At 37.5% G+C, this 25,562-nt stretch overlaps 1 protein-coding gene across 4 annotated transcripts in view; it reads left to right on the forward strand.

Annotated features, from left to right (window-relative positions):
• Positions 1-25,562, forward strand: part of Pja2 (praja ring finger ubiquitin ligase 2) — a 53,204-nt gene that overhangs the window by 18,278 nt on the left and 9,364 nt on the right. The window contains exons 2-6 of one of the 4 annotated variants that reach the window (XM_052192122.1): positions 5,322-5,439; positions 6,298-6,501; positions 8,020-9,067; positions 19,716-19,901; positions 24,346-24,531. In XM_052192122.1, the coding sequence (XP_052048082.1) occupies positions 5,409-5,439; positions 6,298-6,501; positions 8,020-9,067; positions 19,716-19,901; positions 24,346-24,531 (1,655 nt within the window). In that variant the 5' untranslated portion in view covers positions 5,322-5,408. The remainder of the gene's footprint in view (positions 1-5,321; positions 5,440-6,297; positions 6,502-8,019; positions 9,068-19,715; positions 19,902-24,345; positions 24,532-25,562) is intronic. The other 3 variants (XM_052192123.1, XM_052192124.1, XM_052192125.1) reach the window with 3 other exon arrangements.

Here is a 25,562-nt window from a genome sequence, read left to right on the forward strand (position 1 = left end):
CTGTTTATACTCGGATTGTTAAGAGGAGTCACATGAGTAACGTGTACAATCACAGGAACTAGTGATTATATACTTGGTGGATAAGCCACACATGATGGGCAAGCCATAAATGGCAAAAACCTGTTTTTCCATAGAAGTATATAAACAGATAACAATAGCCAGTTGTAATGAGTAATTTGAAATAAACTCACTCCTTATGTGGTACACCTAGAAGGGTCACAAAAGCATGATTCAGAAACAGTTTCTTTGTTTTTGAAGAAACTGAGGTCACAAGACTCTTTATCTTGGTTCCTTGGAGTTATCTCAGTCACTCAGAAATCTCTCATGACTCCATTCTTGACCTTGTTCCTTTATCTCTCCCTTTTTGATTTTTTTTTAAAATGCAGACTTTTCAGAGGGGTTTTGATTTGAGATGTTGTAGATAAGTCTTATTGCCACTTGATGCATGAGTATCTTATAAGCAAGCAAATTATAAACATAATAATAACAGAACAGTGAAAGCATTGTGTTTAATACTCTGCTGCCAAGGACAGGGATCCAAACAGTGTCCGTACTATTGATTACTTATTATACTGGTAAGAAAGCTCTAGGTGGATACCTTTCAAAGAGACCCATGTGCTTAGTAGTTCTGCTCTCTTATATAAGGCCATATTTGCCCTTTAATAGGAATATAAATGTTATAACCTCCTATACAGATAGAAAGTGATTAAAATCCCAAGTAAATAAATGAATGCAGACCCTTCTTCAGATGAATAAATGAGTCTATTACAGTCCCAAGGTCCAGTCATAAACACAGAGTCACTAGTAAAGATAAACAGGAGCTGGATCCATCCAACCTAAACATTGAAACAGAGGAGAGTGAGAAACGTAAGACCAATACACATACTCAGTGGCACTCACTGCAGATGCACAGGTCAAAGCAGCTATCATCATCAGAAAATGATTCTCAGGTGACCTAGGGCTCTGTATATCATAGAATGATCTCTTCCTTGATGCATAGGGCCTTAACTTGGCTCCAGGTGGGCAGTCTTGACTTCTGATGACATGGTTCACATTCTCCTTTTGTCCTTGGACTAGATGGAGTTTTGCCGTCTTTCTGGTGACTTCACTGTCTCCTTATTCTCCATAGTCATTAATGATTTGGAGCCAGAGGAGCCTAAGAGGGCTAAAGAGGAATCCATGATGTTTCAGTGGATCAATCTGCAATGAAGATGCAGACCCCTTTCCATTGTTTTTTATGTCGGGAAAAGTAATTACAGGTTAATTCATCAGCTTGATTATTTCCCTCTACAGTAAAACCAGGGAACTATATTACTGTAATATCCTACAACATAAGCAAAACCTGAAACAGTATTTAAGGGTTTATTAATTAACTGCAATAAGTGAATCAAAACTATTCCATGTGTTGGGCTGAGGAAAAAGAATATCTAGATCACAAATCCCACCTATATTATTAGATGAGCCATCAATAAAGATTCTGTCTACAGAATATCAGATGGTTGGATAGTTTTTATAGTCACAAATTCAGTTCATATAAGAAGATGCCATAGCTTACTAGCTGGATAATAATTTCCTACCCTCCGATATTGATCTACAAATGAAATTTGAAAGTTCATAGTTGTGTAATGTTCTTTATTCAAAGGAGCAGACTAATTTTATTCTGGGCTAGGAGGAGTCACATGTGTAAAGTATACAATTACAAAGGTAAGCTACACTCGGAGAATAAGCTGCATGCCACAAAAACATGTTTTTCCATAGAAGCATATGAACAAATAACAGTAGCCATTTGTAATAATAATTGGAAGTAAACTCACTCTTACTTGCTACACCTGAGAGGAGCACAAAAGCATAGTCTTTTCAAAACCAGTTCTGTCATTTTGAAGAAACTGAGGTCACTAGACTCTTCCTTTCTTGGGATTTTTCTCAAAGTACTCAAATATGTCACATAGCTCTATCCCTTTTTTTCTCCCATTAATTTATTTATTCACTTTACATCCTGGTCGCAGCCCCCCTCCTCCCCAGTCCCTCACCCTCACGGATCCCTCCCCCCTTCATTACCCCCTCTTCTCAGAGAAGGGAAGCCCCACTTGGTTACTACCCTGCCCTGGGACATCAAGTCTTAGGTGGACTGAGAACAGCCTCTCCCAATGAGGCCCATCTAGGCAGTCCAGCTAGGGGAAGGGGATCCAGTGGCAGGCAGAAGTCAGAGGCAGCCCTCACTCCAGTTGTTGGAGACTCACATGAAGATCAAGCTGCTCATATTACAAATGTGTGGGGAGCGTAGGTCCAGTCCATTCAAGCTCTTTGGTTGGTGGTTCATTCTCTGTGAGCCCCTATGGGCCCAGGTTAGTTGACTGTAGGCCTTGTGTCCTTGACCACTCTGGCTCATTTAATTGTACTCCTGACTCTTCCACAAGATTCCCTAAGCTCCATCTGATGTTGACCGTAGGTCTCTGGATCTGTTTCTTTCCGCTGCTGGATAAAGCCTCTCAGGAGACAGTTATGCTAGGTCCCTGTCTGCAAGCATAGAAGACAATGTCATTAATAGTGTCAGGGGTTGGCTCTCTCCCAAGGGATGGGTCTCAGGTTGGGCCAGTCATTGGTTGCCTGTCCCCTCAGTCTCTGCTCCATCTTTATCCCTGCACATCTTGTAGGCAGGGCAGTTTGTGGGTTGAAGCTTTTGTGGGTGTGTTCATGTCCATTCTTGGTCCATATTCTGAAAAGTACGCTTGAAATTCTTTATTCTCCGCATCTACAATTCTCAGTCCCTTCTCTGGCTTCTCCTGTTGGTTTGTTGTCACATTTCAGGCTTGTCCTTTTAGTGCTGTTAAAAAAAAAAAAAAAAACTCAAAATTATACTAATTGCTCAGAATTCTCCAGTTAAGCCCAGTCTTGGATTTAACACAATTTAATGTGTAGTAACTCTCTTGTGCATAACATATTCAAAACTAAACTCAAGGTATTTTGTTCAAATTTGCAGCTGTTTTCTTTGTCACTTAGTGGCTTCAAAATGGACCTTGTGCCTTCCCAGGCTTCAAAATGGACCCTGTGCCTTCTTTTCTATCTCATAACAGTTAGTAATGTTGCCTCTAGATCATAGAATGTCAGACCTCTACCCTAGTCTAAAGCACTCTGATATCTTGTTGTTATTATTTTGTTGATCTTGCACCCAAGTTTCCTGACAATGCCCCCACCAAGCACATTTAAGATATTTGACAAAGTAGCCAGGTTAAAATAGAAGTCAGATGAAGTCTCTTTGCTCAGGACTGTTCACTGACTTTCAATCTCAGAATAAAAGCCCACATTTCTCCCATTAGCCTATGGGAGAGTCTATGGGGCATTGCATTATATAATTTTTTATTATAACTAAAATGTTCTTTCCCAGTGTTTCCCTCCTCTTTATGTTTGCGGCAATGATTCCATCTCAGTAAAATTCTTCCTTCTAATAACTCTTTGTTCTTGTGATCGTTTGAATATGCTTGACCCAGGGAGTGGAACTATTAGAAGTTATGGCCTTGTTGGAGTAGGTGTGTCACTGTGAGTGTGGGCTTTAATACTCTTGTCTTAGCTGCCTGGAAGTCAGTATTCTGCTAACGGCCTTCAGATGAAGATGTAGAACTCTCAGCTCCTCCTGCACCATGCCTCCTGGATGCTGCCATGCTCCTGCCTTGATGATAATGGACTGAATCTCTGAACCTGTGAGCCAGCCCCAATTAAGTGTTGACCTCATAAGAGTTGCCTTGTCTCTTCAAAGCAGTAAAACACTACCTAACACAGTTCTCTTCTTTAATCTAGGATAAAGGAATATAGTATGTGTTTGTTCCTTATTTTATTTGTATTTGGCACTATTGTCTTAGGTCAGCAGATAAATCCATTCACTTTTTTTAATTCTTACATTCTGAGCTCTGAAAATAGTGCTTGGAACATGTTTGAATATAGGCTGTCCTAAGACTTTAGATAAAGTATTTGTAATGTGACCTTAAAGCTGTGAGGATTTTTAAAGATTGCCATGTACTTAACAGTGGTCTGTGAAGTCAGGTTATTTCAGACTTTCTTAGGAAAGCAGTGTTAATGAGAACCTGTGGGTTTTGGTAGCATGGTAAAATTATTCCCCCCCCCCTTTGGTTTTTTTGAGACAGGGTTTCTCTGTGTAGCCATGGCTGTCCTGGACCTCACTCTGTAGACCAGGCTGGCCTACAACTCAGCAATCTGCCTGCCTCTGCCTCCCAAGTGCTGGGATTAAAGGCATGCACCACCACTGCCTGGCTAAAATTAAGATTTTTATATATGCCTTTGATTTGATCCAAATCAAATTCCACAATATGTGATTTTTATGAATGACTGTAGATGTATGCTCGCTGATATAAGTAACAATAGGCATAATAGCCTAGTTGTAGAGTGCTTATCTAACAATTTTGTGTTGATAATAGAAAATTGGTGGTAGTTTTGGTGCTTAAATATTAAAAGTGTTTAAATAAGAAAAATGTTAAACTTTAAAAAAAAAACCTTGTTGAATGATAAGTTGTAGTATTTACTGTTTAGACTAAGCAATAGCATTAAATTATCTGATCATAATAGGTAAGCACATCTTTATTTGTATTCTTTAAATATTTCAGTTTTTCATTAAACATTTTAAGGTAAAGATTATATTTTTAGGCTTAACAAGAATTTTGCTAGTGAGAGCTAAATGAATTTATGGAAAAGCCAAAGTAGCATATTAGACACTACATGGTTAGGTTACTCTTTTATTTTATCTCAGTTACTGTGATAAAACAATGACCACAAGCAGCTTGGGAAGGGAAAGGTTTATTTGGTGTGCAGGTAACAGTCCATCGTTGAAGGAAAACAAATCAGGAACTCCAGGCAGGAACTGAATTGGAGATCATAGTAGAAATGCTTCTTACTGGAGTGCATTCTCAGTTTGCAGTTCGGGACCTCCTGCTCAGAGGTGGCATTGCCAAAGTGGGCTGTGCTCTAATCAGTCATTGGTCAAGAAAATGCGTATGCCCACAGGCCCCAATCCATTGTGGAGAATTCCGTAACTGAGGTTTCTTTTTGTAAGATATGTCTAGCTTTGTGTCTAGTTACATAAAAACTAACTAGCTACTGCCCAGTCAGTTTGTCAATAATGTATTTGATTATTTACTTACAAGTTATGTAAGCATGATTGTGTGGGGTGTTCCTTTCTTTGTTGTTGCTTTTGTCAAATCAAGTTATACTTTTCAAAGTAAAAAAAGGTCAATATCTTCACTAATTTTAGTTTTGCCATTTTTGATTTATTTTATTGCTAATACTTTGCTTAATGCATTGTTTCTTTATAGGAATCATTTGCAGCTTATTCCCTGTGAAAGTTAAAACCAAATTCCATCCATAATTCTACTGAACTGGAAGCATAGTCGCTGCCACACATGTCACAGTACACTGAAAAAGAGCCCTCAGGTAAGGAAGAGACATGTCTATGCTTCTGTGTTTAGGACTTCTTTTTTATTCCCGGGCCACTTTAAAAGTATGAAACCATGCAAAGTGGATCATAGTTTAAATTCCAGCACTTGGGAGGCAGAGGTAAGGTGGATCTTTCTGAGTTCAAGGCCAGCCTGGTCTATAGAGAGTTCTAAGACAGCCAAGGGTACAGAGAGAACTTGTTTCAGAAAGTCAAACCAAATAAAAAGAATATTACATGTGACATGTTATCCTCTGATAATGATCTTATGTAATGACTCATTTTAAAAACATCTATAGCTACTCAATATTTATAAAGATTAATTTATAAATTAAAACACCCTCTCATTTCTACCCTACATTCCATTTTGGAGGCTGTTCTTTTAGAATAGTAGTAAAAGATGTTGATTCTTATATTATTGAGACAAGTGATTAAATACTTCTTTTTTTCTTTTTTGTAGCAATTCATAATAAATAATTGACTAAGCAAATTTATTACATATACATAATATTATATTCTTTAGTAAAATATGAATTAATATTCAAGTTATTTAAATAATGGTGTCTATTCTTAGCTTAATGTATACCATCCATTTGTAATTTTGAAGATGGAATAGCATGTGTTTGACTTCTTCTATGATTGTTTCCTTTTAGAGAATTTTATATTGCCCTGGGCTTCAGTACATAACTGTTTAGTTGTTTCTTGTCATCCATATACTATTTAAACTATTTACGCCTGTTCAGTGGTATATAGTTGAGTGAATAATAGCATATTTGTTGAAGGACTCTTCCCCCCCCCCAACTTGTTGCCATAGTAAAGGTCATTGCTGGCCCTCTTAATTTAATTTATATTTTCAGTAGTAATGGATCAAGAATCCAACAAGGCTGCTTGGCCTAAACCAGCAGGAGGATATCAGACTATTACAGGCAGGAGATACGGAAGAAGACATGCGTATGTCAGTTTTAAGCCATGTATGACCAGGCACGAAAGAAGCTTGGGTCGAGCTGGTGATGACTATGAAGTTTTGGAACTAGATGATGTTCCAAAGGAAAACACCTCAGGTATGTAATGTGTAGTCACTTAAAGGTTATTGTGGTAAAATTTATATGGTTTTCACTATAAATATAGTGTATTTTCTATTTTGAAATTTTTATTGAATTTAATAGTAGTAACATACACATTAAATACAGAAGAAGATTCAATAAGACCAGTCACTAAAATACAGCTAGTTGTTATAGCTGTGATTGCATAGCCACATCTACCAGCCAGCTCCTCTCCCATCTGTATTTACCTTTACAGCAGAATGTAACTGGATATTATTTTTTCCACTCATAAGCCTTGCAAATTACAAGACCTAGAGAACTTTAGGGTTTTGTTCTCAATTATTGAGAATTTTTTAAAAATCCATTTATTTATGGAAACTAGGCCATGCTAAGTCTTTTTTATGTGAACTGTGAGTGTTTTTTCCTGCATACTATATTTAAGTAACTTTTCTTTTAACTTCCTCTAAATAACTTAGCTAGCTTATTTTTTCATTATTTTTAAAATATAAATAAACATCAAGGTATCTGGCAGTAGTTATTCAATTAAACATTCTTAACTCTTCAGTAGTTTAAAATGTTATATACAGATATTATGTACAACATTGTTATGTATGTTTTATATAAAGTCTTCTGGTTTCAATTTTTTGGTTCTAGGCAGACTGGATATTGTAGAATATTTTCATTGTTATTTGTATGTCAGAATCTGAATTGGTAGCTAAGTCATTCATAGAAAGTTTTCTGTTATAAGATTAAATTTCAGTTATTTCTATGGTTTATTGTATTACAGTAAATACAGTTTTGTCTCAGTTGTGTCTCTAATACCTAAATTATAAATGTATTATAGCTGGGCGGTGGTGGTGCACGCCTGTAATCCCAGCACTCTGGGAGACAGGGGCAGGCGGATTTCTGAGTTCAAGGCCAGCCTGGTCTACAGAGTGAGCTCCAGGACAGCCAGGGCTACACAGAGAAACCCTGTCTCGATAAAACCAAATCCAAAATAAATAAATAAATAAATAAATAAATAAATAAATAAATAAATAAATAAATGTATTATAATAATGCATTTTTGGCATAGAAATACGAATGTCTAGAAACTAAGATGTAAATTTTTAATTAACATCAAAATATGATTAGAATCTCACAGCTCTATTACTTTGTATTAAAATTATATCTATCATATTTCTTTTTGTTTTTTAATTTTATAATTAAGAGATAGATGAGGAAAACAGTTGGAGACAGCTTATTCTCTGGCTGCTTCTGTTTCTCACTGTATAGAAAGCTTTTTTTGTTATAGAGAAAATTTTTGATATTGACACTTAAGTTAAAAAAAAGATCTACAGCAGAAACCCAAGGGAGAGGGTAATGAGAGGCTCTCCGGCGTCAGCTGAGCTCATAGTTTTACTGCAGCACAGGAAGGAATCTAGACATGTTCGGTGCACTGTCAAACAGAAATGCCATTTCCACAGAGCAGGTAGTATATCAAATTTTATCTAAATTAATCCCTCCATAATGTTTTTTCTGTCCTTTTTTATGAAGGTTCCAATTCATTGGATCAAGTCCATACTTCTTTACCTAGTGAACCTACAGTTGAAAAAAGTGAAACAGAAATTTCTACTTGTGGTCCAGCACTGAATCAAACCACTGAGAGCAGTCCATCCATTGCCACAGTATGTCATAGTGAGGAAGTCAGGGAGACCTTAGAAAGCACTACGCATCTGCACAATCACGCTGAGACAGAGTATACTCCCGCAGTTTGTAATGCCTCCAGTGTCCAGAATGGAATCGTGTTGGTTCCTACTGACTCTTATGATCCAGACAGCAAGCACGATGAGAATGACTCTCTTCAACTTTGCACTGAAGCTGTGGAAGTGGGTAGACGTCAGAAGGTATTAGGCAATTCAGTCTTTGAGCTGGAAAATGGAGAGGCAGAGATGTACGCTGATCTGTCACCATCAATTCCCTCTCTCAACGGTGAAGTAAGTGAGGAGTTTGAAGAGCTAGATTCAGCACCTTTAGAGAAAAATTCTACTGATGATGCTGAGCTTGTCCATCAGAATGGGCAGGAATTTCAGAGGTCTTCTGAAGATGGTGTTGTTAGAAAGAGGCGACAAGATGATACTGATCAGGGAAGACAGACAGAAAATTCAACTGAAGATGCAGACTGTGTTCCAGGCCATGTTGAACAAAATACTAGTGATACAGCCAACCACCATGGAAGTTCTCCTGAACAGGTAGTAAGGCCCAAAGTTAGAAAAGTGATAAGTTCAAGCCAGGTGGATCAAGAAATCGGTTTTAATAGGCATGAGGCTAAACAAAGAAGTGTTCAGAGATGGAGAGAGGCTTTGGAAGTTGAGGAATGTAGTTCAGATGACCCTATAATAAAGTGTGACGATTATGACGGAGACAATGACTGCATGTTTTTAACTCCACCTTACTCAAGAGCTACACAAAGGGAAACAGAACGTAATCGTGTAACAGAAAATGGAGCTACAGCTCCTTCTCCAAGAAGGCGCAGCTCTCGGGACAATGCCTTTTGGAACGCCTGTGGAGAGTATTACCAACTCTTTGACAAAGATGATGACAGGTAGGCTCCATCTAGTGTTTGGTTGACTTGGGAACTGAGCCAAGGTAGTTTGATAAATATTATATATCCATTATACAAAGTAGTGGGTTTAATGATAACATTCTCATACATTTATATCTTGTACTTTGATTATATTCAACACTGTATTGCCACGTTTTACTGGACCTTTCCTATCTTGCTGGTCACCTTTCTCTTCTTGGATAGTTCCTCTTACACTTCTATATCTTACATTTTTAAAGCTAGATTCTGCAAAAGAGAGAGCATGCAATAGTTGTCTTTCCAAGTTGACTTATTTTGCTTCACACGGTAATCCCCAGTTCCATCCGATTTTCTAGAAGGGCATACATTTATTCTTTAGTAGTGAGCACAACCATATTGTATGCTCATATTTTCTTTATCTGTTCATATGCTGATAGACATCTGGGCTGATTCCTCAGTTTGGCTATTGTGAATTGTGTTACGGTAGAGCTAGTGAGATGACTCGGTGGGTAAAGGTGCTTACTGCTGAGCTGAGCCTGATGACCTGAGTTCAATCCCCAGGTTTCACAGGGTGGAAGGAGAGAATTGATTCCCGTAGTTGGTCTCTAACCTCTGTACATGCACTGTGGCACTCTTACATCTGGATAACTACCCATGCACACATGCACATATAAAATAAATGGGACTTTAAAATTGAAATAAAATAGTGCAGAAATAAACATGAATGTTCAGGTTGTCTGCGATATGCTAACTTAGATTCCTTTGTGATATAACTTGGTTATATGGTAGTTCTCTTTTCAGTCTGTTAAGGAATCTTCTGTACATATTTCCATGGTGGATACACTAATTCCTATCACTATTAGCAGTATAAAAGGATTCCTCCTCTTGTGCATGCTCCCCAGCCTCAGTTGTTCGTTATCTTGCTTAAAGTCATTCTGAGTGGATGAAATAGACATATTGAAGTTTTCATTTGTGTTTCCCCAATAGCTAAGGATGCAGAACCTATGGCCATTGTACTTTTGAGAACTGGCTATTCAATTCATTTGGCCATTTATTAATTGTATTAAAAATATTGTTTGTGTATGCTTGTTTTTTTATTTTTTTGCATTAATCCCCCGTTGGATGTATAGCTAGTAAAAGATTCCTTCCCGTTTTATAGCTCTGTACTCTTAATTGCTTTGTTGTGCAGAGAGTTTATAATTCCATGCTGTGCTACACATCAGCTCTTGTTTTCGTTTTTTGAGCTACCGGGGACCTTTTCACAATGTCCTTGCCTACTCCTATATATGTTGTTTACATCTGCTCATGGAAAGGGTGGGGGAAGGGACTCAACGTTAATTGTTCTACAGGTGAATACTCAGTGTTTCCAGCACTGTGTTATAAAGAGACTGCCTTCTCTCCAGTGTATGCTTCTGACTTCTTTGTCCATATCAGATGGCTATAGTTGATGGGTTTGTTTCTGGGTTATCTGTTCTATTTCATTGGTCTGTGTGTCTGTTAAAAAAAAGTACTTTATGCTAATAAGATGTTTAATGGACTATCATATGTGATCAAGAAATTAGACATCTTGATGATGAGATATTCTGAGTACTAGCCATACATATAAACTGCAAATTATTTTGGTTTCTTTTAGGCATTGTAATAGTTTACAGATGTTAGACTTTAAGATACATATGATTATTACCAAGAGTAGAGGCTAATTATTTTAGTTAACAATATTTCAGTGAATACAATACAAAGTATGAATTTATTGTATTTTTTTAATTTCTTAAAACCATCTGTATTTAGAGAGTGATTAAGATCAGTGTTGATTGACAATACTGCATTAAGTTTTAGTACTTAATGTCACCCATTTCTTTTTTATATTGGATCCTTATTCTCTCTTTCTATTACTAAGCTTACTTCTTACTTAAAAATTAATTTCTGAGTATAGGGTATAGGACTATAGTCCCCTTATTCTTGTGGTTGAAGTAGGAAGATCATGAACCTCCATAGGAAGTTAGCCTGACCTCCATAGGGAGACCATATTGCGAAACAAAAAGTCTCGTTAAGTTTGGTATGGTAGATACTATTTTTTCCTCCATTCATAGATGATGAAACAGATATAGAAAATTAACTAGTATAGTGTCATCTGTGTCAGTGTTATAACTGGGATTTGATTTCTTGAATTCCAAGAGGATATATTCTCTATCATTGTACTATGTTTTTGTCAAGACTTTTTTTTAATTCCTTTTCAAACATACATTTCTTTATTTTCCCCCAAACTATATAAAACAGTAAAAATGAGTGGAGGTGGGGGAATAGACAGTTATATTTTGTATAGCTACTCAATTTTATTGTTAGAGTCCAGATTTTTATATATCTTTTTATGCTAGTTACAAACCTAACAGTACTCCTAACAGTAAATTATATACATATTTTATGAGCTGTTAAAAAAACTTTTAACTAGAAATGTATAGAGAATTTTCTAATTTGAATATAGTATGAGAAAATATTTTATCTCATACCATAAAAGAATAAATACTTGATTGTCCTTAGAATTATGAATTAAACCATTGTAATATGTAACCTCTTATAGGGAGCAATTTAATATAATTTTGATAACTGTTCTGAAGTTTAAAATGTTAAGGGAAGGCAGATATTTTTGTATGACTATTTTTTTGTTTTACTTTTTTTAAGGTTTATTTTATATGTGAGTACACTGTTGCTGTTTTCAGACACACCAGAAGAGGGCATCAGAACCCATTACAGATGGTTGTAAGCCACCATGTGGTGCTGGGAATTTAGCTCTGGACCTCTAGAAGAGCAGTCGGTGCTCTTAACTGCTGAGCTAGCTCTCCAGCCCTTGTTTGACTTTTTAAATCAAGAGAAAAGTTATTTTTTTATTTTACTCTCAGAGTTCAGAACATGCGTGTTAATGAAAAAGAGATCAGATAAGAGAAAAGGAGTAATGGGAAAAACAACTGAGATTTAGAGACTGCACTATCAGTACAAAAATATGTGCTGAAATTGGTCGAGGAAATAGAAAATATGCAAACTCAGTGTCACCTTCTAACTCAGGGCTAATGCAGAGATAATTCCTCTTGCTCTATATATAGACCTTTGTGAAGCCATCCCCAAGTTTTTAGTATGCTGTATCTGACAGGGATTTTATTACAGAAATGGAGATTAGCTAGGAAGATGCCTATATATTTAATTCAGCAAAAACATTAAATATTTGATCAGATGACATTGTTATAAGTAGCTGTTAGATAGATTGACATTTCTACAAAATAAGTTGGATAAATCCCTGATCACTATGTGTTAGGAATTGCTAGAAGACATCCAACATACAGAAATCTTACAGTTAAATTCACACTGCTCTGAGCAAGCTGTAGGATAAACATTTTTTAGGGGAGTAGAAGATGATAGAATTTTAGGAATTAAATCACAAGGTTCAAATTGATTTGTAAGACCAATTGTCAGTTAAGCTATAAATAGAATTAAGGTATTTGCCATGGAAACCATGGTCTTTATGCAAAATCTACAATGTTCCAAAATCATAAATTGGCCACAAAACTTGATTGATCTGAAATTAACTTTTTTTTGATAGATATTCTGTATCTAAACTAAAATAAGACACATTTACAAGCAATCATATTTTGCTCCAGAAATATTTATATGTTTGAAAAGTACTCTATTGGGTGTTGTCAGCCATTGCTTCTGAACTTGGGAAAAACAATTTAAGTTCTAAAATGTTCAGCTCTAAGATTGTTGGATTTGATTGTGAGTCTCTATTTCTAGATTGCTATTGAAAAGAAAAAAAAAGTCTTTAGCAGTTGTTTTTTTTGTTTTGTTTTGTTTTGTTTTGTTTTGTTTTTGTTTTTGTTTTTTTTGAGAGTGAAAGGTTGTTACTGGTTTTTCCTAGTTACACATTTCTTGAAAAAAATTGTTTCATTAGCGTCTTCACCGTGGTGGACCCACTAGAGCAAAACAAAAATAAAGACCCTTAATATTGCTAGCTTTTCAAATGAAAATGTTAAAAATTATATTGTTTTTGTTTTTAAATCAGCCCTAAAACAAAGTATAATTCTCTTGGGTCTTGCTTTTTTCAAAATTGGGGTCTCCAATGTGTTCTTAGTATGTTTAGAAGTGATGTCAATATTATGTGCAGTGATAGGATTTTGTAAATACAGTGGGCATTAGGAAAGACACGGGGCTTTAATAAGCTCTCTTCTTTGAGCCCTGTTTCAGTGTATTGGCTGGCAGAAGTTGTTGGGTGTGCCAGAGTGATGGGGGAACAATGCATTGAAGTTAGAGAATAGGTCTGTGTTGTTTAGGAATCAGAGAAGCTGGGCCTGGAGACACACCCATCATCTTAGCACTTTGGAGGTAAGTAGGAGGTCAGGAGTCTGTGGTTTTCCTTGGATGTAGAATAAGTTGAAGGCCAGCCTGACATTCATGAGATCTTATCTTAAAATTTCTTAAGAATAATGAGTCTACCTTCAACTCCATTTGTATTTTGGTGTTTTTTTGGGGGGGGGGTTGTTTTGTTTTTGTTTTTGTTTATTTCCCCCAAGACAGGGTTTCTCTGTGTAGCCCTGGCTGTCCTGGAACTCACTCTGTAGACCAGGCTGGCCTCGAACTCAGAAATCCACCTGCCTCTGCCTCCCAAGTGCTGGGATTAAAGGCATGCGCCACCACCGCCTGGCTCCATTTGTATTTTGTAAAACTTTAAAATGTATTTTAGAATTTAATTATTGCAATAGTATGAATAAATCTTGTTACTGATCCTATTTCTTGATCATATTATCTAACTCTGCTAAGCGTTACTTAACAGGGTGGCTTTTAATCTAGTACCTGCCTAATGCCAAAATGGAGTAGCCATGGACTCTAGCTGGCTTTGACCGTGTTCATCTACATGTTTCACTGTGCGGCTCTGATAGTAGTACGCTGGAGGGGAGGGAAAGGAAGCAGGGACCATTTTTCTAAAGTCTTTAAAAAGGAAGTATATAGAACCTTTTTATTTGAGTCTGAAAATTAAGAGCTCATTCGCTCCTTTGTATAATTAATTCATCAGTGATATACTTGAGAGATATTTTGTTATGTTTATATTACAAAGGTAACATTTATACAACATTTATCAAGAATACAACAAAAATTCATTTGGATACTATTAGATATTTTAATTTAGCTACTTAAAAAAAAATAGCTGGGCGGTTGTGGTGCATGCCTTTAATCCCAGCACTTGGGAGGCAGAGGCAGGTGGATTTCTGAGTTCCAGGCCAGCCTGGTCTACAGAGTAAGTTCCAGGACTACACAGAGAAATGCTGTCTCGAAAAAACCAAAAAAATAAAAAAATAAATAAAAAAGGTGGGTCATCAAGTAAGAGCACCTTTGCTCTTGCAAAGAACCCAGGTTCAGTTCCCAGCATCCACATGGTGAATCATAACCATCTGTAACTCCCAATTCTAGGTAATCTGACACCTTCTTCTGACCTCTGTAGACACTAGGCATGCCTGTGTACAGATACACACCAGGTAAAAGCTAAATGCACATAAAACAAATATATCTAAACCTTTTAGTAGTGATTATACATTCTTTATAAGTAGAAGAATTGATTAGTATGTGGTCCCTGTCCTTGACAAAGGCTTAAGTGATGGCTTACTCTTAAGAGAATGATGCAGTCTATCAGGTAAACATTCCAGCCAACAGCACTGCTCCGGCTGTTTGACAGAAAGTAAGTGCTACACCATTGAATTAGAACTACAAGGGGAATTTTAACAGTCAGTATATAATTACCAGACCTGGATCAAACCAAAGAACTAAGGTTAGCACTTACTCTTTTGAAATACACCCTCAGAACTGTAGTAACTGAGGTCAAGGATTAAGATATGGAAGTGGGGAGTGGAAGGATGAGGGAGGGAGGAGTGAAGGGAGGAGAATCCTTCAGCAACACTAGCACTTTTTTTTTTTTAAAACCTTGGGCCTATTTTGAAGAGAGAGATGTACTGTCCTCTGACTATTTCTTAGAGCACTTGAAACTTTTAGAGTTTTTCCTGTCACTAGGACTTAATCTTACCTAAAAGGTTAAAGCAAAGCAAAAAAGACAGTAAGATACAAGGAAACCTTCAGAGATAAACAATGGAATCCCAGCTACACAGGAGGTCGAAGCAGGAGCATTGCCTTACAGAGTCAGTTCAAGGCTAAACTTAGCAAGACCCTCCTTGTTATGATCATAAAAAGAGAAAACTGCAAGAATATGTTCTATGGTGGTGTGGGGGAAGGGGGTGCCACAGCTGGCCCATGCTGAGGCATCCCTTCCCCCTGAGGGACTACACATGATGGTACAGCATAGAATAAAGTTTATTTGGGGAATGGGGAGGGGAGTTAAGGGGGTAGTAGAGGCAGAGAAAGGCGGAGAGAAGCACAGAGTAGAGAAGTAGAGGCCAGCCATGACCAAGTGGAGAGAGGGGGAAAGGGAAGAGCCCAAGAGCACAAGAGAGAACAAGAAAAGGATAAGAGAATAAAAGAAAGAGGAGGGGCAAGCAGCCCCTTTTATAGAGGGCCAGACCTGGCTGTTGCCAGGTAACTGTGGGGAGGGGCATACCTGGCTGTTGCTAGGTAACTGTGGGGTGGAGCTTAGACAGAATCCAAATACTCCTAAACATACAAATAGATGGGTTGGAGATACAGCACAGTGGTAGAGGCTTGCTTTGCACATGTATGGCTCCAGGTTTAATGTCCTTAACCACACAAATGTGAGCTAAAAGCCTGTTTCTTTTGATATTGTTGGGAGAAGAAAATGCAGATCAGCTCTTTTTTTATTTAATTTGATATATTAAAAAGTATCAGACTCTGTTACAGGTGTTCTATAAATATATAATAATGTTCTCTGTTCCCATGGTGACCACCAACCTTATGAAGAACTGAATAGAATACACAAATTCATTGTTGAAAGGCTGAGGTTACTTTTCCACATTCTCTACAGATTGTCTGAGTATCAAACAAAATGAGCATTTCTGACATGGCAGGTGCTACTACAGCAAAGAAAACGCAAACATCTGGAAACAGTGGAAACAAAGCCCTAACTCACATGCTTAGACATTTGTACAGACTTTGCTAGCTTTTTTCAAGAGTGATTTAGCACTCAGGAGGCTGAGGTAGGCACATCTCTGAGTTTGAGGACAGCCAGGGCTGCTGTTGCACAGAGAAGTTTTTAAAAAGCAACAAAGAAAAACAGTCACATACCTCTTCAATCTTCATGTGGTTTATCATTGGCATGCTTCTTAGATAACATAGTTATATTAGAATCAAACAGTAACTTACTGTTACCCTCTTTATACATGCAGTTGACAACGAAATGAAGTTTTTAAAAATGTTTTTTAATGATTGAGACTGTCATATATCTTTTGATAATGATCACTACCAACTCCTCCCAGACCCATGTCTACTCCTATCCTACCTTTAGTTCTGTGACATCTCTTTTTTTTTATTGTAAACATTATTATAATAGTCCAATCAAATGCAATACTTTATTTGTAAATCTCAGGTATAAGTAACATAAAATACCGTCTAAAAGCAGCCTCTTATTTCCTGACTCCTCAAAGAAGTGCTTGGTTTATCTTCTTAGCCTCATACTTGAAGTACAAGTGTGTTCCAGTAGAACCATAACCTGTAACAGTGATGTCCTTTGTTTGGACTCCTCTCTAGACAGTTTTTAAAGGATCACTGTAGGGTAGGGTTGTTTGTTTGTTTGTTTGTTTGTTTGTTTTTGTCTTTCTTAACTAGGAAGAAAATATATATAATTACTTAGATTATAACTATTTAAAAAACACCTTATTTTCTCACTCATGAGGAAGCAGGTGACCTAGTCTGAGTAATGATCTAGGGTATAATTTTTGATCTTTAGTGTGAAAAATAGACTAAAGTTGGGTTTCCCAGGAGACTGAGTTCACCAGGATAATTGAGCTGCTATAGTGTAGCTTTCCTTTGGCACATAAAAAGAGGAAAATTGTAGTTAGCCAGTAAGTAACCCACTGACATATCTAAAATGATAGAGCCCATTCTATAAAAGAAGTTAATGTTTGCCTCTTAAACTCTTTACCTCTTTTCAAAAATTATATATTTTGTCTCCAATTTTTAATCTAAATATCATTGTATTCGTGAAATATAAATATTAATAATATCATTTTATAGATGAGGAAATTAAACACAGAAAATTACCATGGATTCTAAGGATATTATTCAGGATTCAAATCTGACTTCAAAGCTTGTTCTTAGAAATTTGATATTATCAATATTACTTTATGTCTCCAATAAAGAAATTGGCTATTACAGGTCTGGCAATTTTATTAGTAGAAACTCAACATGGTTATGGACTCCTCTGACTTTCTGGGCCAGTTAGGATTTTAGGGTTACAAATTATTAACCCTATTAATAAATAATTAATTAATAATATTTAATAAATAATTATGTAACCTTATGTGTAGTCATATAACATTAATGTCATAATTAGTAATTCAAATTGAAGCAGTACTAGAAATCATTCATGTGATTCAGTCATTTGTCATAAATATGCATGTTTTTTGGAACATCCTTATAAAAATACCTTCTGCTAACCTTTTCAAGTCAATTAATAACCAATAAAATTCTACACGTAAAGCTATATGATTGAATAGTCTTTAATATCTACTACAAGCTAATAAACATTTAGCTCTTCTGTCTTCTTGGAAACTGCTAGTAAGTTATTAAGAAAACTGATTTTATTTTTATGTAACTAGGAAAATACCTTAAATCAGTTAAATTTTGTAATGCTGCTTGTTTTAGTAAAATTCATGAATTGGGCATCTTCAGAAGTAGAGCAGGATATAAGGCATAGGAAACAGCTTACTAACTATGGCTTAATTCATTAGTCTTCACAAATTACAGCTTAGTTACCTGGCTAGGCCATCTACAGCCACCTTAGCTTGACGGGGAAAGCTCTCGGTTGTTCTGCTTTGGGAAGCCCAAATCCAGTGTGTCTCACAAACTTTATTTAATGCTTAAGAAAATTAAGTGCAGTGTTAAAGAACTAGCTGCAGTACAGAGATTCGGAATAAGTGAGCCAAGTGCCCAGTTCCTGCTCAAAAGACAATTTTATGACAAGTCGTCTTCAAAGAAATGAAGTCTGGCCCAGTCCTGGGGTGAGGGGCCAGAGGGTTGTGATGACATTTTGATGGAGAGAGAATGCATTGAAGTACAACACCCAGAAGACAGTGATAGTCTGTGTAAGGAAAGAAGGCGGTCATTGCTGGCTGCTCTTAAAGTTTCTCCTGTATAAAGAACTACTGAGTATTAATAATGCAGGCCCAGAGTCTTTTGTTTCAAAGGGTCAGTTTATAATTAGAAAATTGTTTCATTTACATCAGGTGAGTAATACCATATTCATTTCAGACATTGTTTTTTATTCTAAAATTGCATTTATTTTTTTTAATTAATTATTTTATTTATTTACATTCTAAATGTTGCCCTCCTTCCTGGTCCCCCATCCAAGAGTTCTTCACTCCCTCGTCCCTCCCCTTTGCTTCTGAGAGGGTGCTCCCCCACCCACCCACCTATTCCCACCTCATCCTACCAGTATCCCCCTTTCCTGGGACATCAAGTTTCTACATGATTAAGCTCATCCTTTTCCACTGAGGCCAGACAAGGCAGTCATCTTGCTATGTCTATATCAGGAGGGGGTGCACAGACCAACCCATGTGTGTTTTTTGGTTAGTCCCTGGAAGCTCCCAGGGTTCCAGGTTAGTTGCGACTGTTGTTTTTCCTAGGGGGTTCCAATCCCCTTCAGCACCTTCAGTCCTTACCCCAACTCTTCCACAGGGGTCCCCAACCTCAGTCCAGTAGTTGGCCATGTCTATATCTGTCTTAGTTGCTAGTAGCATCTCTAGCTAGGATGGCCATGCTAGACTCCTGTGTGCAAGCACAGCATGGTATCAGTAATAGAGTCAGTCAGGGTTTAGTGCCTGTGCATGGGATGGATCCCCAGTTGGCCAGGCTCTAGATGGCCTTTCCTTCAGTCTCCGCTCGATTTTTGTATCTGCATTTCTTTTAGACAGGAACGATTCTGGGTCAAGAATTTCGAAGGTGGATGGTTGGCCCCATTCCTCAGATGGGGGCCATGTCTCTCTACTGGAGGTGGTCTCTTCAGGCTCCCTCCCCCCACTGTTGGGCATTTTGGCTAGGGTCATCCCCATTGGGTCCTGAAAGCCTGTCACATCCCAGGTCTCTGGAACTTTCTAGAGGGTCTCCCACCCCCTCGCTCACACACACTGCTGCATATTTCTATTCATTCTCCAGGTCCTCTGGACTTCTCTCCTGTCTTCCTCCATACCTGATCCTACCCCTCATTTTCCCTCCCCCTCCCCTCTCCCACCCATGTCTGTGTCTAAACTTTTACTTAAATACCATTAATTGTATATTCTACTATAAAGAAAAAATGATATACTCCATAATCTGCTGTGAGCCATGATCATTTGACAGTTTTACATTCTGTTGAGTATTTGTTTTTGTTATTTATTTATTTGTTTATTTGTTTGTTTATGGTCCTGACTCAGCCTAGGCATCAGTAGTCCTACCTAGCCCGTAATGACTCCATATGACAAAAATAATTTAGTGTGTGATGGTAGTTTATGTCTGTTCTGATTTGCAGTTCAGAGTGCAGTGATGGGGAATGGTCTGCTTCTCTGCCTCACCGATTTTCTGGCACAGAAAAAGACCAGTCCTCAAGCGATGAAAGCTGGGAAACTCTGCCAGGAAAGGATGAGAATGACCGTGAGCTGCAGAGTGATAGTAGTGGCCCCGAGGAAGAAAACCGAGAGCTGTCTCTTCAGGAGGGGTATGTTCAACAGAGGGACTCACTTGTGAAGTGCACTGTGAAGAGTACCGCACATACTTCCCATGCAGGGGATGCTCTCCATCCCGTGGAGAAGCCCACGCGGAGGAGCACACAGCTTCTCCATGGTGCTTTGGTATTTTGTAGGGAACGCTTTTCAACACTAGCAATTTCAGTATTTTTATGAGGATAGAATATGTTTTTATTGCTTTCTAAAGGAAATTTGAGTATTTAAAAAGTAGTTTGCAGACTTCCTAGTGTTACAGCTCTTTTACAGTTCCACATGGTGTAGTGATACCCAACCATAAAATTATTTTTGTTACTACTTTATAACTATAATTTTGCTGCTATGAACTATAATGTAAATATTTTTAGAGATAGGTGTTGTAACTCATAGGTTGAAAACTGCTTATTTGAAAGGTCATTTCAGCTGAGTTAAGAATAAATTAATGTTGCCCATTGCCATACAATGAAGACTTGGGACAAGAAGCCGCGCTGTAAGAGGTAAATCTGTGGTAAACTATACGCAGCATGTCTGGGGAGTTTGGATTCGTGCAAAGAAATGGAGGCAGGTAAAGTTTGAGTATTTTTATCAAGCTCGATTGGATAGTATTTTCCAGAATGTTGGTGACCTATGGTAAATACCTGTGACTTTATAACTTGAATGGAAATATTCCTATCTAGGGTTTGTCAGCTTAAGTTGTGAGAAGCCAGATAAATATTGTTGGTTATGTATGACAGTGCCTGTTGTAGCTACTCATCTAGCCTGTTGATGCATAACAGTAGCCATAGGCAGTGTGTGAATGAGTTGGTAGTATTGTGTTCCAAAACCCACAAAGGACCTGCGGCTCTCAGCTTGGCTGTCCTTGTAGTATTTCACCAGTAGAATAGGTTGGAATCTTTCTTTCTCCTACCCCCATGTGCGTGTATCTGTATCTGTTATTTTAGAAGCTGTTGTGAATGTTATTTTTCCCCTTGATTATTCTCAGCAAGATCATTTACTGCTATATAGAAATTACTGATTTTTTATGTTTATTTATTCTGTTCTGCTACTTTTTTTTAGGTTCTTACTGAATCTGTTTGCTTTCTGTTAGAAATTTTAGGTTCATTTAAGAATAGAAACATACTGTCTCCAAACAGAGACTAATAGACTTCTTCCTTTTCTATTTCTTTCTTTGGCCAAGGCTTTAAAAGTACTAAATCATAAATAAAATGAGTAGACACCCTCATGTTTTTAGAGGAAAACATTGGTTAAGTCACATTAAGGAATAACAACTTTTTAATTTATTTTATGGGATTCTACCAAGAATATTGAATTTTAAATCTTTTCAATATAGAAATTGTAACAAAAACATTTTGACCTGTTGATCATAGGAAATTTTATTGCTTAAACTTTTTTGGTTTTTCGTTTTTCGAGACAGGGTTTCTCTGTGTAGTCCTGGCTGTCCTGGAACTCACTCTGTAGACCAGGCTTTTAAACTTCTTAATGATACTTAACCATCCTACTTTTTTTAAATATATGAATCATGATTATGAACTCATGGTTTAATGATGGATTGTTTGTATTATTTTGTATAGAACTTCCCTGTTGATGTCTTTTAGCTAGCATGATTAGATTTTGATATCTATCAATTTGCTTTCCTTTAAAAGCAATGTTTTTCTTTTTTTCTGTACTCTCCCTCCATTGTTAAAATAAGTTATTTATTCTGGCAAATGTTGTTAGTATTAGGTGATGAAACACCATCTAGCTACTTTATAAGTGAATATCTTAGCCAGGCAGTGGTGGTGCACGCCTGTAATCCCAGTACTCTGGGAGGCAGAGGCAGGCAGATTTCTAAGTTCGAGGCCAGCCTGGTCTACAGAGTGAGTTCCAGGACAGCCAGGGCTATACAGAGAAACCCTGTCTCGAAAAAACCAAAAATCCAAAATAAGTAAATATCTTCAATTATTTAAATATTTTTGATGACAACTAAATTCCTTCAATTTTTAGTTCCAAAAGCCGTATGCTGGCAAAAAATAATCAAGTCCTCTTGCAAATTTACTCTGATTTCTATAAGATGTGACGACGTGCTGTCCCACCACACACACATGCACAAGCACACACACATGCACAAAATAAATATTTTTAAAATAAAAAAAGTAACTTTAATGGTTAAGGTGGAGCTGCTTAGGCAGAGTTAAGGGCAGAAATTGAAAGGATTGGGTAAAGTTGGTGATGTGATGGAGCTGAGGTGGTAAAAGTGAATGGAGCAGACTGGAGGCCGGGGTACCTCAGCTGAAGGTTATTCAGAGAGCAGGAAGTTTTAAATAGAGAATTAACTGATCTGATAGGTATTTTAAAAGATCGTCTGCTTTGTGCTGATTATTTGGAAATGGGCTAAAGTTTAAAAAAAAAAAAAGAGTGAATTGTTGTGATTAGTGGATACTTGGGAGTTTAGAAAGCAAGCTTTATAGCTGAGACTGTGACTCTGGGAGAGTACTTGGCAGTGTGTAGAAAGACCTGGTGCTGATTCTCAGCTCAGCCCTCTCCTTCCAGGAAAAACAAACAAACAAACTCTTAAGTTTGAGAATCTTTTGAAGTTTTAAATAATAAAATAAGTTGTTGTATTGAAGCAGAATGAGGAATCACTAATAACATAGGTTTTCACTTTGATCACCAAGTGGACAAGGAGAACTAGAAAATAGGAACTTACTTGCAAGCGTTAGTTCTCAGTTATGCATTGTGGATGACAAGGAAGCAACTGAACATAGTTTTAACTTTAAGAGAATGTTCTTGCTTGAAGTTGGATTCCCACGCATAAGAATAAATAAAATACATTTGGGGGATATTAGCTGTTTTCATCAAAATCATCTATTAATATAATTTACCTGGAGATCTGTTGTGCTGTAAGTGTGGTAGGGACATAACTCAGCATTGGACACCATTAGCTTTTAGATGGCTTGTACCGTCTGTAGGGTCAGCTTCATCATGCTGAATGTGTATAGTAGTTTTCTAAGGATAGCTATTGCAATAAGGAAAATAGTACCATAACTATTAGGGACTGGAAATGTAGTGCAGTGTCAAAGACAGGGGATTTTGTCCCCAGTACCGGGGGGAAAGGAATAAAAATATTAAAATCTACCTAAAAAGGAAAGACAAAAGTGTGAAAAGGTAGGCTGTAGAAATAGTTCTTACAATCACTAGTTACAAATATATATATATAGACTGATCTTTGCTTTTATAAGAAAAAGTTTGAGGCTGGTGAGATGGTTAAAAGCGCTGACTGCCCTTCCAAAGGTTCTGAGTTCAAATCCCAGCAACCACGTGGTGGCTCACAACCATCTGTAATGAGAGCTGATGCCCTCATCTGGGGTGTCTGAAGACAGTTACAGTGTACTCATATACAATAATAAATAAAATTAAAAAGAAAAAGAAAAAGTTTATCAGTATAAATTTAAAAAGCTAAAGAACACATATTTAAAGTATAAATATATATAAAAATCAAAATGGCAATGTGATATTTTAGTCAAACACTAACCAGAAAATAACTAGAAGAGTTATATTAATGTTTTCAAAATAAAGATTTAAATGTATAAGTAGAGGCTGGAGAGAAGGCCCAGTGGTTGTAATCACTTGCTGAACAATCTGAAGATCAGAGTGGAAATCCCTCTCCCAGGATAACAGGTCAGGTGTGGTGGTTGGCTGTGCTTGGCCCAAGGAGTCGCACTGTTAGGAAGGGTAAAGAGGATGGAGGTCAGGGCTGCTGAGCCTTCTGGCTTACAGAGACAGTGGAAGTCTCAGAGAAACCCTGCCTCGTGAGAACTGATGGGGCATTACAGAGGAGGATACTTAATGTCTTCTTTGACTTTTGTGTTGTGTGTACAGGCATGCATAGTCTGGGTACTGGCGTACACCCAGACTCACACACACACACAGTAAAATCTTTTTAGAAGGTTTTATGGGGTCGGGAGAGGGAGAGAGGAGGAGGGAGGGTGGGGAGGACAGAGAGGGAGACAGAACAGCTTGTATGAGTGGGTTGTCTTGTGCATCGCAGGTTTGAACTCAGTCCTTAGACTTAATGACAGGAGCTTTGACCCTCTGTGCTGTCTCGCCCATTTGTATTCGACTGAAATGCAAATAAGGAAAACAGCCATTTAGACTCCTCAGGACCCAGGACTTAAAACAACAAGAATGCAATTTACACACACTAAATAGAATGGCAACAAAATGCAACATGATGTGTTTCAAAGCAACATTATGGGGGGGGGGTGGCGGCGGTTGGTGGCTTTGGATTGGTTCTTTTTTTTTTTTTTTTTTTCTTTCTGAGACAGGGTTTCTCTGTGTAGCCCTGGCTGTCCTGGAACTCTGTAGACCAGGCTGTCCTCCATCTCAGAAATCCACCTGCCTCTGCCTCCCAAGTGCTGGGATTAAAGGCATTTATTACTTCCTTTTGAATGTTTCTGTCAGGGAACACACATCCTTGGAGGAGGGTGAGATCCCCTGGTTACAGTACAATGAGGTCAATGAGAGCAGCAGTGACGAGGGGAACGAGCCTGCCAATGAGTTTGCACAGCCAGAAGCATTTATGCTGGACGGGAACAACAACCTGGAGGACGACTCGAGCGTGAGTGAAGACCTGGATGTGGACTGGAGGTATGTATGTGTCTTGCTGCTGCATGCTTGGTTACCACTGAGAAGAGGCATAGGAGCTGCATTTGCTAGGCGAGCTGAGGCTTCTCCCCGTTTCATCAGATGTCACTGTCCCCATGGTTGGGCTGTTTCACTCTTTCTCACTCTTCTTTGACATTCACATCTTAGTAGCATTGATTTTAAGAGAAAAAATTTAAGGCTTTGGTTTTAAATATGTCAGTGCCTGAAATAATTTCAGACTTACAGAAGCATCAGCAAAATGATGCAGACTATTCCCATATATCCTTCACTAAGATCTCTTACATGTCATTATTTTAAAGTGTTTCCTTTTCTCTCTGTATTTATGGTATGAATTCTTCTGACCCTTTTATAAATAAGTCCACATAAATTATTTTTTACCTATAAAAATTCTAGAATGAATTGCTGAAAAATGTGAACATTTTCTTAGATAACACATAATCTCTGAAATCATAAAATTAGTTTTGACATCGTACTAATTTAACCCCCAGGGCTTACTCCAGTGTTCCTTGTCCTTACGGCTGGCTTTACAGGAAAGGTCCGTCTGATCTAACTCTGGGCCTTTATTGCACTTAGCTAGCGTATTTCTTTAATCTGGCCATCTCTTCCGTTAATCTTTTTCAAGTCTGACATATTTTAAAAGTTTAGGCCGTTTATTTATGGATTATCCTTCACATTGTAATTCCAGTATCACACATGGAGTTACTAATTTTTACCAGGAAAAACAAAAAATGATTCATTTTGTCCTAAGTACACACCAAAAGATACATATGGCAGACAAATTTGAACTGTCCAATTACCATTTCCTCTTTTTAGCCAATGGCTACTTTGAAACTAAATAACCTGCTTATTCTCCAGCTGTCAAACTTCTCTCTACTAGCTTTAGCATCCATTAGTAATTCGTTTCTGAAACATTAATTTTTAACACTGATTATTCTTCAGTGGCGCAATTTACAACTAGATATCATGTCCTAAGTGTCCAGGTTTGTTTATGCTACTGAAGAAAGAATGATTAG

This window comes from Apodemus sylvaticus, chromosome 9 (assembly GCF_947179515.1).
Source record: "Apodemus sylvaticus chromosome 9, mApoSyl1.1, whole genome shotgun sequence".
In the NCBI taxonomy this organism is placed as follows: Eukaryota; Metazoa; Chordata; class Mammalia; order Rodentia; family Muridae; genus Apodemus; species Apodemus sylvaticus.